Genomic DNA, 17,507 nt, shown 5'->3' with positions numbered 1-17,507 from the left:
AAAAATGAATAAAACACAATACAATTGTATAAATGAGGATAAAATTCAGAAAGAGGTAAATACAAATTCTTTCTTTCTTTCTAAGATCAACATAGATGAAAGTAATGTGTAATACATTTTATTAAACAATAATACATTTGTAGTAAAATACTCAATAAGTAAATATAACACGTTTTTATAGTAATAATTTAAAAAAAAAAGTTTCCTTCACTTACAAAGAGTAGCAATATCCACATATTGAGAGTTCACAATGAAAAGATCAACAGCTATCTGTTGACTAGAACAATCAAGAGCTAATTTCTTATAGAAATCAGTGATAGGATTTAGATGAGGCACACTATCACTTGCTCTTTGAGATGGATCTTCTCGAGGTGTCAAAGCACCAGGGCCCACACTTGGTAATCGTGATTGAAATACAGTTACACGACCCCCAGTTGGAGCCTAAAACAAAACAAATAATTAACTATTTTAATTAAATTCATTCTTTAAAAAAAAAAAAAATATATATATATATATATATATACATTTTTAATATTTACATTACAATATATATTGACTGTATAATCTATACATATATTACCACAAATAAACTACAACTTTCATTAAGAATAAAGAACAATAAAATATAGGGAACACAGTGTGTGTGTGTGTGTGTGTGTGTGTGTGTGTGTATATATATATATATCTAGAGATTCTAAAAATCTCACAAGAAATCTTTTAATTAAACCAATAGATAAATACAATCTTATTAATTCAAAAAAATTCTAAATTATGATTTTTTTTTTGTCTTTGACAAAACAATTATAATTGTTTTTTGGTTTGATGTAGCTCTCAAAGATTCCCTATCCTGTGCCAGTCGTTACAGTTCAGTATATCCCCCACATCCTACATCCCCAACAATTTGTATTACATATTCCAAAATTTTCCTGCCTGCACAATTTTTTCCTTCTACCAGTCCCTCCAATATTAAAGCGACTATCCCAGGATGCCTTAATATGTGGCCTACTATAAGTCTGTCTCTTCTTTTTAAGTATATTTTTCCAAATGTTTCTTTCTTCATCTATTTGCCGCAACACCTTTTCATTTGTCACTTTATCCACCCATCTGATTTTTAACATTCTCCTATAACTGCTCCACATTTCAAAAACTTCTAAAATCTTTTCTTCTCAGGTACTCCGATCGTCCAAGTTTCACTTCCAAACATATACTTTCAAAAATATTTTCCTGACTGTTTAAATTAATCTTTGATGTAAACAAATTATATTTCTGACTGAAGGCTCATTTCGGCTGTGCTATTTGGCATTTTATATCGCTCCTGCTTCATCCATCTTTAATAATTCTACTTCCCAAGTAACAAAATTCTTCTACTTCCATAATCTTTTCTCTTCCTATACCACATTTAGTGGTTCATCTTCTTTATTTCTACTACATTTCATTACTTTCGTTTATTTTCATTTCATCCTCCTCAACTTCCTCTTCTTCCTCTATAACACCATTTTCTAATTCATTTCCTTCGTATAACTCTTCAATATATTCCACCCATCTATCGACTTTACCTTTCGTATTATACATCGGTGTACCATCTTTGTTTAACACATTATTCGATTTTAATTTATGTACCCCAAAATTTTCCTTAACCTTCCTGTATGCTCTGTCTATTTTACCAATGTTCATTTCTCTATCCAATTCTGAACACTTTTCTTTAATCCACTCTTCTTTCGCTAGTTTGCACTTCCTGTTTATAGTATTTCTTAATTGTCGATAGTTCCTTTTACTTTCTTCATCACTAGCATTCTTATATTTTCTACGTTCATCAATCAGCTGCAATATATCGTCTGAAACCCAAGGTTTTCTACCAGTTCTCTTTGTTCTGCCTAAGTTCGCTTCTGCTGATTTAAGAATTTCCTTTTTAACAATCTCCCATTCTTCTTCTACATTTTTTACCTTATCTTTTTTACTGACCTCTTGCGATGTCCTTCTCAAAAATCTTATTTACCTCCTCTTCCTCAAGTTTCTCTAAATTCCACAGATTCATCTGACACCTTTTCTTCAGGCTTTTAAACCCCAATCTACATTTCATTATCACTAAATTATGGTCACTATCAATGTCTGCTCCAGGGTAAGTTTTGCAGTCAACGAGTTTTTTTCTAAATCTTTGCTTAACCATGATATAATCTATCTGATACCTTGCAATATCGCCTGGCTTTTTCCATGTATATATTCTTTTATTATGGTTTTTAAACTGGGTGTTGGCAATTACTAAATTATACTTCGTGCAAAACTCTATAAGTTTGTCCCCTCTTTCATTCCTTTTGCCCAGCCCTTATTCACCCACTATATTTTCTCCCTTGCCTTTTCCAATGCTTACATTGGATAGATAGAATTTATTAAATTATATTAGCATACACCCAACTTAACCCAATAATATCAGTTCTGTTGTTAATCATTTCAATTATCAACCTCCTAATATTATTTACATCATAATCTAGAATTTTTACTTGCTCATAATTAAAACTGTGTTTATTTTCTTTTTCATACTTGCATAAGGCTGTAACTTCTTGTTTTCAGTACTTATGCACCTATAAATGCTTTTTTAAATATTGGGTGGTTTGCCCTGTATATTGTCTCTAGCAGTCATTGCATTGAATACTATATACTATGTTAGACTTTAAGTTTCTCAATTGGTGATTTCAATTTGGAGAAAATATGGTTAAAATCGTTAAAGTTTTTAAACACACTTTGAATTCTTGTTTCAAAACATTTTTAAGTTTTTCAGACAAATTTTGGATATCTGGAATAGTTATACAATGCTGATATTCATTTTCATCACACACAGTAACTCCATGATGTTGCTGTTGTTATCTTTATAACTGCATATTTCATAAAAGTTATCATGGTAAATACTGTAAACTAATTTTGTGGGATAATTATTTTTTAATAAAAATTTTTTGTTTCCCTGATTATTTTCCTTCTGTCAATTGGTTTAGTAAACATTAAAACTAAATTTTTTATTAAAGATTTTTTATATGGCATGGGCTGAGCTGACAGATAGTTTAAACATCTTCCAAAAGTAGTCTTTCTAGCAAACTAACTAGTCTATAGTTTTATATTCCGATGGGATATGGTCATATCAAAAAACTCTAAACTTTTATCACATTCCACTTCACTTGTGAATATAATGTCTTAATGATATTTATTAAATTCATTTAATATTTCCTCGATTTGGTTCTCCAGCAAACATAATACAATATCATCTACATATCTTTTATAAAGTCACATTACCAATCAATTTGGCCATTATTTGGACAGCTTTGTTTTTTGTCAAGGGACATAAATCACTGGTACGTATTATGACAGATTCATCTGAAATATCACGAGTAATGAGAAAAAAATAATTTAAGGATGACTAAAATAAAAACATAAAAAACAAATCGATTTCCTTTTAATACTTTGATAACAAACCCCCACCTAAATGCTGAAATGGTATGTTATTTGTAATATCAAAATCTAACCAAATGTCAGGTCACAAGATTTAATCGTGTAATAAAAATCGGTAAGTTAATTTTTAATTTCCAATGAGATTATAAACAATTAAAACATTTTTGTACTGTATATTCCGAGTGAATAAACAAGAGAATCTGTTTTCTTGTGGTAAATGTTCAAAAACAATCTTTTTTATTTAAATCATAATTTTTTAAAACATCAACTGTATTGGGCGTAACCTATGGTTGCTTTGAGACTAAATAAATAAACTATTTTTTCTAACATACTACAAGGTACAACTAATTAACTGCTTACCAGAAGCTTATAGGCAGCCTGTAATGCAGCACCAAGCGCAGACTCTGTATTATAAGACTCTGCATACTGCTTAGGTAATTGTACTAATAGATCTTTAATAAGGTCATGACATTCACTCAAGTTAACCAGTAAATTTTCAGGGCATGGCAGAAACATATCTGTAAAAACAAAAAGATTTACAATTTGGTGATTTTTTCCTACAGTTGAATCTTTGATTTGTATAATAAAAACAAGTCAAAATAGCTGTATCGTTAATCTTTTTAAACTGTGCATCTTATTTAACTATGAATTTCAAGGTTAGAAATCCCATAATCAGATTAAATTATAAAATACAGTAAGTGAAAAAATATTTTTTTTTTTAAAAATGATTCTGCACTGACAGTTAACACTTTTGCAACTGTGGTCTGTCTTCATACACTAGGTACTATACCATATAAAACCAGATGACATGAATGAATGGTGTGTGTGTGTGTGTATGAGCACAAAATGATTCTGCATGCGCGTACCAGTACAGAATCATTTTTTGAAACATAATTGCCAGCAGTTAGATCGTATAAGAGTAATTATTTTTATTATGTAAAATTTACATTATATAAAAACATTAATTTTAGATTTATAAAATTAGAACAAAAAATTAAACTTATATTAACATCTATTTTATTACAAACATACAAACTGTACTAAAACTAATAAACAAAATCCTAATAAACAAGTAATTATTTTGTGTAATATCAGTTTTCTTTATTCATATAATCAACTCTTCAATTTTGAAGTAAAGTTTTGTTATAATAGTAATGTTTTGTTATCAATTAATTTTATTTTTGTTTCATGAAATAATTAACAATTAACTACGAATGAAAATGGAATTGCCATGAAGATAAATGGAAAAAAAATAAAACAGTAATAATTTATACATTTGGGATATTATAATAAAGATTTAACTAATTAATGTCTCTTAATTTTTTTTAGATATCTGATGTCACTTATGTACAACTACTGAAGTACCCTGTTCAATAACTATTTTCAAATTTTGCTAGTAAAATAACTATCATTACATTAGTGCAACTAAACTAATCTTTGCAGTCATGCGCTACACTTCTATAAACAGCTCTGTTCCTATAAATAATATTAATGTTAGCAAATATGTTGAAGAAATCATGTTAGCATAACAATAAAAGTAAAAACCAAGACAAGCTCATTAGTTACTATATTCCAGTAGATTTACACAGTGGAAATGAAATTTTATTAAATGCTGCAGCATCAGATGAAAGAATAGTGAATTTACTGTTCATGAATAGGCTTCACTAACTTCTGAACTAATTATATCTGGATTTTCAACTCTCAAATAGTCTACTGAAAACAACCACAAAGCATAAAACAGCTTATAATGTTTCAATAAGGTCATTTTTATAAATGGATTTAAGACTACTGAAAGGGTTAAAATATAAAAAACATATTGAATAATGAAAAAACTAGCATAAAAAGAGGATAAAGATTCTTACGTAACAAACAAGAATTGAAAACCTATGAAAAATTTCCCCCTAATTAAGAAACTGTCATTATCATAAGGCAATTAACATGTAAAAAGTCTTATCAAAAACAATTGCAATTTTAAATTTAAACTCAGAGTTAATATTTAAAACTTTTAAGCAATATTCATCAGTCATTCAATTACAATTGAGGTAACTACAAGAGGTTATCTCTTTTAGTTACCTCAATGCAGAGACAGTTTCATTGTAAAAATATTTATTCTGAAAACTTTATAAATATTTTTTGTTTCTCTTAAACTGCATAATTTATACTACTTCTCTACATCATCGCCACATGAATTAAAACATTTATCGTAGCAATACACCAGCTTCAATATACTCTTGTCGTATTCTCCTGCCACCAATTCTTTTACCTACAGATTAACATTTTTAAGTTTGTCACCTGTAAATTGCTTATCATTCAAAAATTCTTTCCATTTCCCAAACAAATGGTAATCTAAAGGAGCTATGTCCAAACTATCTGGTGGGTGATCATAAATTTCCCATCCAAATGTTCTCAGTAAATCACGCATCGGACCTGCAACATGTGGACGTACATTATCGTGCAGCGTCCAGTCAGCTGTCCATGTTACCAATTTTGAATGGTATGCCATAACTTAAGTAGAGTTTTGCAGTAGGCTGCTGCATTTATAGTCGTTCCACGTGGCATGAAATCAATCAGCAGAAGGCCAAACCGATCCCAAAGAACTGTGGTCAACAGTTTGCGTCCAAATGGCTGTGGTTTGACCTTTGTTGGTCTGGTTGGTGACAGGATGATGCCTTTCACTTAAATGCAATTTTCTTTCTGGCATGTAACACAAAATCCATGTTTCATCGCCAGTAACAATCCAATTATGGAACTCATCACCTTTTTCTGTGTAGCACATCAAAAATTCTAAAGCAAATCCCATTCCAATTTTCTTGTGACATTCGTTAAGAACTGCAGTACCCAATGTGCACAAACCTTTCTGAAGCCTAAATGGTTATGAACAATGCAATCAATAACAGCTCTTGAAACAGGAAAATGAAGGGCCAGGTCAGAAATCATTGAGTGACAATCTTTTTTGATTTCATCAACACGTTTCAAGAAGTCCTCTTGTGTTTATCACGGGCCTCCCCAAACGTTCTTCATCATGCACATTAATTCTGTTATTTCTAAACCTTTCACACCATTTTCAGACTTTTCTTTCATTCATTACATTATCACTATACACGGCAACCAACTGCCTATGAATTTCAGGCGGCTTAATGTTTTGATGGTTTAAAAAATGCATGACTATGTCTTTCACAGTCCGCAGCAATATTGATTTTCCTATTTATTTTATAATGCAATAACACACATAATCAAAAATACTACAACGCGACAACTGACAGACAATGCAGTGTGAACATTACTAGCATTGCCATGAATGACACAGGATCACCAACATTAAGGAGAGAAATTTCTCAGTCTTTACTTTAAGAAATATACTATCTCAAATGCATGCATACTATGCATGCATTTAGTTATAGATAGAGAAATAAATGGTATATTAAACACGGCTTACACTACTGCCACTCAAAGTTTAATAATCAAAGGTTTTACTCCTAGTTGTATTCCAAGTGTGATAGAATAAGTTTTATATTAAAATTGTCGTGGATTTTATACGTAATAACTCTACCTACAACAGTACAATCATAGAGAAAAAATGATTAAGAGAATTTTTTGTTCACAAAAAATTGTAACAATAAGATGATAAAAAGAGGCACCAGACTTAAAAGATGAATAAGTAAGAGATAAGCGAAAATAGAACTATTAATAATGCTAACAAAAACTTACTTAAATTATTGTACATCTGATGTTTGTATCACTGAAAAAATTAATAATAATAATGATGATGATGATGATGCCAAGCATACAATTTTTTTAATTTTAATACCTGGTTTTATTTGCTTGGTATTAGGGTGAGATAGTCTCAGGTTAATTTCTTATTGTTTAGTTATTTATTATCAAAATATAATTTCTTTGTATTCTAGATTACATTAATTACTTTATTAATATATCATGTCAACCAAAAATAAATTAACATTACATTTACCTTCAATATCAACGACAACCATTTGATGAGGCTGACTAAGTCCTTCAGCAAGACTATAGAAATGAACACTACTGTCGTAAGTAATAAAACCAACTGAAGTTCGAGCATCACCTGGTAATTGGGATAATTCTTCTAAAAGAGTTTGACATACAACATCTAAATAACCAGTCTCTGCACCAAGACGAGACACATCAAATAAAAATAAATAAATAGCTGGCTGTGGTGGCCTTACCTAAGCAAAAAATTATAATTCACATATATTATAACAGAGTTAAATAAATCAACCTGAAAAAATATATAACTTCCTTGAAATAAAGTAACTGAAAATAATATAAAGAAATTTAAGTATAACCTAAAATTTCAATCTTACCAAAAGTAAAAGCCTACAGAATACAGTCATCTCTGCAAGATATGTTTCACAGATCTGATACTTTACAGTACTAACACATTATAATTTTTCATACTGTTGACTTGAACAAGTAGCAGTTGTAAATCTACTTTGAGGTGGAAATTCCTGATACAACATGATTTGGAACCACTTTACTTCAGTTATCAGATGAGTTCAATGACCATGCATATGCAACAAGGCGCGTGCATTATTTTTTTTCATGTTTTTCCCTCATTTTCTACATAATGGCAAAAAGAAAGCTCAACAAAATTTTTTGAGATAAAAATCATAAGGAAATGAATAAAAATATTTATATAATTATTATAATAAAACCATATTATACTATTCCCTGCCTAGGTGCACTACCACTTCAAAATTGCTATTGTTATATTTCCATCAATGTTACTGTTACATTATTCACGGTCTTTTAAATAAAAAGAACTCAATGTAAAAACATAACCAAAATCACCACCTACAATCTGCAAATTCTAGTGCCCTCAGTGAGACTTGTGCCGCTTTCTCTAAGCTTTTTCCCACAAAATAATTAAACTGTGTTCCTTAACCAGATTAGTGGCAGAATTCAGCAATAACACAAGGTATATGTTATTTTATGCATGAATGCATGTTATAAGTTACTTTAAATAGTTTTTGCATGAACTTATTTTTTGATTATGTCTTCTGCCCACAGCCGTAAAACATCGCCATCCGTGAACGTTAATCGCCATAAACCATCCAAACCTACTTACAAAGATTTTTACAGTAATAGCTTAGAAATATAACATCAATAATTGATTATTTTAATAAAATACAAACACAAATAAGAAAAGTTTGCCCATCCCCTCTCTCACTCACCCTCGCTCTCTCTCTCTCTGACTATTTTTTAGAAAATAAAAAACTAAAGATATGAACTAACATACTTTTTATAGATTTCATATTGAAAACAATTTTTCTGTTTTTAATAGCAAAATAACAAGGATAAAAAATTCCACTCTTCTCTAAATAATAAAATCTACTGCTGCATGATATGGATAAATTTGAAAAAATAGTTTTATTAATTTAAAGAAACACATATAAATTCTTAAACCATACCTGTCAATGAATCTATTTAAAAACAATTCTAAGGTAATGTTCAGATTCACTTCCCACATATAAATATGGCCAGTAACTTACACTTGCAAGATAGGCAGTTCAAAAGTTTTAATTGATCTAGTTTCAATGTACATAAAAAAAATGTTGTTTTATAAGAATGTTAATTTTTGTTTTAAAACGCTAATGTCTCATCACTTATTTATCAATTCCAAAAATAAATTAGCCAACAAAGTAAATAACTGTAACTAACCATGTATTCAGATGGTGCAATAAACTCTATTGTTGCAGATTTTATTTCTGGTCTTCTTGAGGGATCACCATATGTTTTAGATATTGGATCAAACTGGAACTCATCTGGCACTAAATTTAAAAGAAACAAATAAAATAGAAGATAAAACAAAATGAAGTTCACAATCGTTTTTATACGTTAACTCAAATATACTTAGCCAATTTAATGGCATAATAATACTTCTATGATGGGCAGGAATGAATGGGTAATTGTTTATTAGAATAATATCAACAGCATCCAATTTAATCTATAATTGAGTTAAAAAAAATTTTATAAATATTTCAACATGATAATCACAAAAATAAAAATTAAAAAAACTCAGAAATATTATATATTAGAAACAAATTTATCAATTGCTCACCAAAGAGATTTGAAATTATTCTTTAAATAAATGAGACTGTAATACTCAGTAAAATTTGCATAGTAATATAAACCTGTTTATAAATTTTTATATTCTCAGAATCTCACAAAATGACTTAACATATCATGAGTTTAATAATAAGTATGCATAAATTTTGATATGAATAATATAAGGTTTCACACTAATTTTAGTAATTTCATTAGTAATAATAGAATACTTATATCAGTTCTTCAACTCTCACGGATTTTGTAAGGCTTGTACTATACCATAATATTACAAAATCCCTCCTAATGTAAAATTGGTAATGCATTTCCATATATATATATATATATATATATATGTTTTATAAGTTAAAAATTAAAAACTACTTTTATAAAATATATCAAATTTAGTAAAAATTAAATATTTTTTTATAAATATTTATATTTATGTGTGCGCGCGCATAGTAAGATATTCTTCAATACTCATGTATGAAACTCGAAAATTTTAGCATTTTTGTTAATCCGTACAAATTAATTTTTTTAGTTAAATAGTAAAAACTGCTACAGCTTGAGTCAACCAATAATTTTTTACAAATTTTTTTTATAAAATCTTTTATGCAATATATGTACTGCATAAAATATACATGAATGAATAAAATACATTACATTTTTATTGGCAATAAGTTATATTCCTAAAGACCTTCACTTTTGAAAACAGCTACAGTCAATAGTACAGATTATGCTTTTGGAAGAGATAATAAAACATATAAGCACTTTTAAGCAGTGTAGTACTATACTACATTTATCATGTAGAAAACAATACATGTTCTTAAAATAAAATAGAGCCAGACTCTTGTGAATTAACATAAAGCTATCATACATGTATATTTGACATTAGATTACTGCATAATAGTGAAATTATCAAAAGAAAAATGATTCAAGCAGATTAATAATGGATAATAACTGAAAGAGAAGCCCCCTGAATATTTTACATGCTAAACATGACTTAACTAAATTATAAAATAACCACATTTAACGGTTAAATGTACAATATTATTTAACTTATTCAAATTTAAAAAACACAATAAACTCCAAATAGTTCACGTATGAATCATAAATTTCCTACTTCACAGATTATACACAAATAATGGTATAATAATAAATCACTTTGTATTAGAACTTTACAAATATTATATAAAATAATGTTAAGTGAAAACATCTAAATATAACTATAATCTGCATCACAAAACAGTGCAGAATATATAAATATGAATTCAGCATGAGTGAGCAATATCTCAGCAATTTAGGCTATGAATCATTCTGTCACTCCCATGAGCAAGTGTAATTAATGCTTTATGCATACAATAATGAATTATAAGTTATCACTTCTCTGGCACCATGACATGGTGATGATAAGCAATTAAAAATTTTGGTTGACTCTTTTACTATGTTTATGGTATCAACCCTGGCTGGAAAATGTAAACGATTAATAGTAACGCATATAGAAAGTGAAAATGGGTTTTTGAACGGTGGTTTACTAATATTTCAGATCTTCCTAAGAGTATCACAATGAAATGAATGATGAAAATTTTATGCAGCATTGAAAAAAATTGTTGCTGAATGACCCTTCATAATATTGGATAATGTGCAGTACCATTACCTGAAAATTGAAAAAATTCCAAACACATCGACCCAAAAATTGGAAATTGCTGAATTATTAAAATTGCATAACGAAGATATATAAAAAGTAGAAGTTTTAAAAATACTAAGTCAGTTAAATAAAAATATACTCACTATTAAGTAGATGCAAAAAATTATGTCATGCTGCGTCTTCCTCTATACTATTGCAATTTTAACTCTATAGAATTGATATGGGCATAAGTCAAAGGTTACATTGGGAGTAATAAAACAACATTAAGTTAAGTGAGTAAAACGTTTATTGATAGGAGTTAATAGAGTACATGAAAATGGTTGGAAAAATTGCATTCAACATGTAATTAAAGAGAAAAAAGTATGGAAAGCGAGTGGAGTTTATGGGAAAAGTATTAAAGAAACATATTGAGGTAAACAAATATTTTTTCTTTTACTTGATGAAATTTTAATATAGCAGTAATGTAATTTAAGGTAAATAAATAATCTTATCATAATTTTCTTAATTTCTTTATTGCAAGTTGTTTTTATGTTAAAAGTAAGAGAAGTTTTTTTTATCAGATGGACTGCACTAAATTAAATTAGAATCACTGTACTGCTGTTTTTTGGTTTGCTGCATGCTTTTCAGAGACAAATTATAATAAGTAAAAAAAATAATGTTTTTAAAGTATTAAACTTAGAACTTAAAAAAATACAATCAGTTTTTCTTTGATTGTAAATTTAGTAAATAAATAATTGTAACCAAAAAATCATAGCTCATAGCAACCTTCAGTATGTGACAAAAGCATTTTTGTAATAATATCAAGTTTAGACGCACATATCCTTTATCAGCCCTGCACTTATTCCTATCCGTCATCAGCAGTAATGGTTGTCAATTCTGTATACGACAAAAATTATAAATAAACTCATCTTAAGCCTAAAAATTTCCTTAAACAAGGATGTATATATTCAATAATATGGCAAATAAAACTGCTACATTTTCTTCATAATAAAGAAAAAATTATCTTTAAAGAAAAACAAAAACTGTGTCACATTATAAATTTATTTCTTTAACCTTTTAATTAATACTTTTGATGTATGTTTATAAACTGCACAATTTTATTATATTCAAAACATATATCTATGTATTTACATATAAGAAATACTAAAATAACAAGACAATAGTCACTGGATCATTTTTAGCAACATTCATAAAGATAAATAGCTGCTGCTAAGGGTTAATGTTAAAGTTATTAATAAATAAATAAATAAATAAAATAATAAAAGAAAAGTGAAAATCAGTTTTTAATAATAATGAAGCAAAATTGAAGCCAAAATTATGAAATAAAGATAATATAATTTTGATAAAAGAAAGCAAAAACGTAATATTAAACACTAACAAAAAACAAATCAAACAGCTAGTCTATTTTTAGACTTATAGTAAACTTATTATGAGGAAAATATAAGAATAATTTCATAAGATATAGTAGAAGGAATAACAAAAGCTACCTATTTAAAAAAAAGCTGATTTACTATAAAATAATGGAATAAAATAATAAGGAAAAATCATATACAAAACTGTTTTCTACAATTCAATTACAATAACCAATGATACATTATATCTTTTTCAAACAAAAATATTAAAACCAAAACCTAATCCTACCTACATTCATTGACTCTGAAGCATAAGTTGCACTTCCATCTTTTATTGTCAACAAAATAAACGAATGGATTAATGTAAGTTCTGCACGCTCTGCATCTCACTATTGTAGAGCATTGAATAACAGATAATTGCTGCAACAAACAATAACACAGTGAAAAATCAAATCTTAGATAATTGATAATCTTTATTTAAATAGCTTATGTTAAACTAAGGAATTGTGTTTGACAGTATAAAATAAAGTACACAATTAAAATTTTTTAAGTAAAATATACAATAAATTTCACGTAACGCAGTACAGCAGTTTGAAAAGGCCTTACATGACATGATTCCACTGTCATTCTTAATAAATTACCAAACTAATTAAAGATCCTTTCAAGATTAAATTAAAAGATTTTATTTATGAAAAATATTTTACAATGTTGATTACTTTGTTGTAAAAAAAATTCACTGTGTACTGTCTGATTTTTTTTTGAAAGAGCAAGCTACCAATAGCTGTGATCATATAAATAAAACATTAAAATAAAAAAAATACCTTGAAAAAAAGAGTTTTTCTGTTAGAAAAAAAAACAATATTATAAGGGCAACATACACAATATTAAAGAGACTACTTACAAATGTAAAATTTCAAAATTTAAAACTTAATTTACTATTTATCATGACAAAAAAAATTACGGCAATAATAAGTAATAACTTAACTGTATAATTCATAATAATTACTGTTTAATGACTAAACAACCAATCTTGGTTAACAGCAAATAAGTAAAAAACAAAAAGCAAAAGAAAAACCACTTAACATAAGCAGATGTGTTCAGTGTATAACATTTATAGCAAGTAGTTATAGTTATATATAAAGAGAATTAAAAAAAACTGAACATGAGAATATAACTTATTTAGCATTTGCACATAGAACTTATAAGGAAAGATTACCAAATGTTGACTAACAGATTAAATTTCAAAACCTTGATACAAGAGTTTCACAGTTATGAAAAATAAAAAATCTGATGTGGACACCCATGAGACTCCCTTGCATTTACATACACACATTTTTTTTAAATGAAAAGTATTACACATATACACATTTGTTTTTAAATTAAAATTCATAAAATTTTATTTCACTAATAACTTCTATTTTTTTTTTTTATTATTGAATTATTTATTGTAAAAAATTATTACAATCGGAGGTTAATAATTATTAATAAATCAATATATTTAAAAAAAAAGGGGGGAAATGAGGTCGGATTCGAACTGATGTGACTTTCCCCCGTCAAGATTCAAATATTTCATTAATTAAAATTTTATTTGGCTATAACTCTGGAACCAATGAAAATAAGTACCATTTATGACATATCTTTGAAAAGCTCTCAATGAGGGCTTAGTGCAGTTAAGAAAAAGTGTAGATTTTGGACACTTTTGGTCCAGTCAATTGCAATCAAAAGGGGAGGTGCATGACTAGATTTTATAACAGTCCTACATCCAAAATTTCAACATTCTACGGCTAATCATTTTTGAGTTACGCAAGATACATATGTACAGACATCATGCTGAAACTAGTTAGAATGGACTCAGGGATGATCAAAATAGATATTTCCATTGAAATCTGAAAACCAAAATTTTTCGTTATCACAATACTTCATTAACGTACAAGGAAGTAAAAACCAAACTAATGGAGACATGTATTATGAAAATAACCATATATAGTATTTATTATAATTTCTTTATTACAGAACATTACTAAACATTATGCTTATTTAAGGTTTATATGGAAAATGGCTAATAAGACCTATTTAACAGATGTTTTCATTCCTGCCCAACATAAAAGCAAAGCAAAAGGAATTAATCAGATCAATTATGTTAATATTTAGCACTTTCAATAAAAAAAGATCAATCTTTAAAAAGACTAGCAAAATAAACATACAATATTTTTCAATTTAAATATGTTTGCTTCATTACTAAATATTCTTTTTCTTTGTACAATACCTAGACAACAATTCATATATTATTTCATATTCAGTACATTGAACTAACAAACTTCCTAAACAGATTTTTCATAAAACACATAAAAACCCCTTTGAAGTAGGATTAATCCCAGTCTATAGCCAAAAAATATTACTTAATTTTATTAATCTAATTATAATTTTATTAATTATTATTATTTTTTAATTATTTTATTAAAAAATAATTTTATGTATATATCCGAAAAAACTACAATGAAATTTTAAATACATATTAAATGAAATTGTGTATAATTGTGTGTATATATATATATATATATACATATACATATATAAAACTATAATATACTACCAATCAGAATACACTGTTGGGTTCCACACAGAATACTAACCCATCCTGAAAATTTCAAGGATGAAAGACAAAGATGGGTATTCCTGCCTATATAGATTTGAATTTTTCTTCAATAAAGATTCCATGTAAAATCTTATTATGTTTGAAATAAAATTTATCATATTACACTATTCCCCTCTACTGACATCAATTCCATCCACATAAATACTTTATTCTCTTGGCAATACTGTTTGTGTATCTATAATAAATTATTTAACAGCAGTAATCAACATAATGAAACTTTGAAAATATTAAAAAATAATTTTAAAAAACTTCCAAAGAACAATTAAATTTATTTTAATTATTTAATTTGTGTAAATTGATTTAAACTATTTATTCTATGTTTTCACTTTATTTCCTAATTAAAAAAATAAAACCTTTTAAAATTCTGATTTATAAATTTCTCTTAAAAATTTCTGTAACTGATCAAGAAACTGTTTCACAATATGAAAACAATCTATAACAGTGTGTTTTGTCAGAATGGTACTTTCTTAATCAACATTCAAATACACGTGTTACTTGCAAAAACTAGTATTACAAGATCTACTGTTTTCTGTTAAATCAGTAAATACCTCTAATCAAAATTATATTACTTAAATTTTATTACAAAGATTTTGTAAAAAAAATGTTAATTTTATATACATAGTTCACATAAAAAAATGATCATGCAGTTAAATATAACATGCAAAATAAAAATCAGAATAAAAAGAACAAACAACAGAGTAAATATCTATTTTTAGATTAACTCCCATGAGTAAATTTATCAAATTCTTTAACTAAATTGGCTCTAACAGATACAATAGTCATGAAAGATGTATCTATGCAAAACATCAACAATGTTAAGTACAAATAAAAATATACAATCCTAATACACAAGTATAAATGTAAAGATTGCATAAATGAAATTACCCAGGAAAAAATAATAAATTTCAGCGAAATTCTGTTACAACAAGAATTGAATTTTGAATCATGAGTACATTAACAACAACTAGCATCTCCTTTAAAATATCAGAAATACAGAATGTTTCAGAATTGAGAATTCAATGGAATATAGTAAAAATAAATTACACTGGCTAAAGCTATATTTAGTAAACTAATTAATGTAGATCAGTGAAGCTAACACAATGCTGGGTGCACTGCATGCTGTTGACTTATTTTAAGGCTACTGACCACAACAATCATTGTCACTTAGAATTTCATTTTTAAAAAGTTTCAAAATTAAAAACTCTGAACTGAATTTTTACATTCAATTCAAGCAACACAATATAAACAACAGTGTTGAAAAAACTAAACTGAAACAACTTTCATTAGTTTTTAACATGCAAATTAAAAAGGTATTGGATAATTAAAATTCATATTTAATGATTATAGTTTTGTTCATAAATTCTGCAATGAAATAAACTAAATAACTCCAATAAAATCATATTGACAAACCACTGACCATTAACAAACTTTCTGTAAAACAAACAAAATTTTTACAGAAACCTCTAATGTGTATTAAACTTAAACATAAACTAGCCCTAATGATAAAAGAAATAAATACATCTAACGTTTTCCTTTCTTGTTATTGATAATATTCAAATATAATGCACAGCCATAAAAAAGATGTGTAAATATAAAAACCAAAATTAATAAAACAACCAATAATGACTGCAAGAATTAATAATATATAGTTAAACACAAGAAGTTCAAGTGATTATTTATTATTTGCTTGGCATTTAAATGCTTTAACACACCAAGCAAACCACTTCCTATGAGTGGATGAAGTGTCCTTAAATTAAAATGTTACTCCAATCATTGTAGGAATACTGGGAATGCTCTAATTGATGGAACATGTAATCACTCTTTTCTGAAAACTGGACTGCATTAAGGTCAGCAGCATATTATTTGGAAGGGTCACACATTTCTTGATAAAGGTTCTAGCAAAATTATGGCGGCAGATTTGAAATGGACGTTACTATTTGAATATCCCTCAAAAAAAATCTAGAAAAATTACAGCAAATTAATAAGTTTTCCGCTACTTCCAAAAAATACTATAATAATTATAGTTTCAAACAATGCTGCAAGTTCTATAAAAAATTTTAACCAATATAAATAAAAAAATAAATGGTAAAATTAGTGACAAACTAATACTGTAACTTATATCTGTATTTTGTAACAATACTAAATGTATATGATTAAGCTTTATTTTTAAATATAGATATAACCATACATATATTGAAACTGTGTATGTAAAGAGTTGTCTAACCTGGTAAAGGTTTTGTTAGATGAAATTTAAAATAATAAAGGTATGGCAGTAAGTCTTAACAAGTCACATACAAGATAAATCAATTACAGAATATTTCTAGAGGGTGTTGCA

At 27.4% G+C, this 17,507-nt stretch overlaps 1 protein-coding gene across 4 annotated transcripts in view; it reads right to left on the bottom strand.

The window, feature by feature from the left end:
* Positions 1–17,507, bottom strand: part of Sec24AB (Protein transport protein Sec24AB) — a 72,363-nt gene that overhangs the window by 28,358 nt on the left and 26,498 nt on the right. For all 4 annotated transcript variants that reach the window (XR_012757883.1, XM_075376741.1, XM_075376743.1 and 1 more), the window contains 5 exons: positions 12,810–12,936; positions 9,133–9,242; positions 7,406–7,637; positions 3,799–3,956; positions 216–441 (listed from right to left, as the gene is read on the bottom strand). Coding sequence is in view for 3 of the 4 variants with exons in the window: in XM_075376741.1 (XP_075232856.1) it covers positions 216–441; positions 3,799–3,956; positions 7,406–7,637; positions 9,133–9,242; positions 12,810–12,936 (853 nt within the window). In the remaining variant the exon portion in view is untranslated. The remainder of the gene's footprint in view (positions 1–215; positions 442–3,798; positions 3,957–7,405; positions 7,638–9,132; positions 9,243–12,809; positions 12,937–17,507) is intronic.

Source organism: Lycorma delicatula, chromosome 10, assembly GCF_047948215.1.
Source record: "Lycorma delicatula isolate Av1 chromosome 10, ASM4794821v1, whole genome shotgun sequence".
In the NCBI taxonomy this organism is placed as follows: domain Eukaryota; kingdom Metazoa; phylum Arthropoda; class Insecta; order Hemiptera; family Fulgoridae; genus Lycorma; species Lycorma delicatula.
This window is presented reverse-complemented; position numbering and strand designations above follow the sequence as displayed.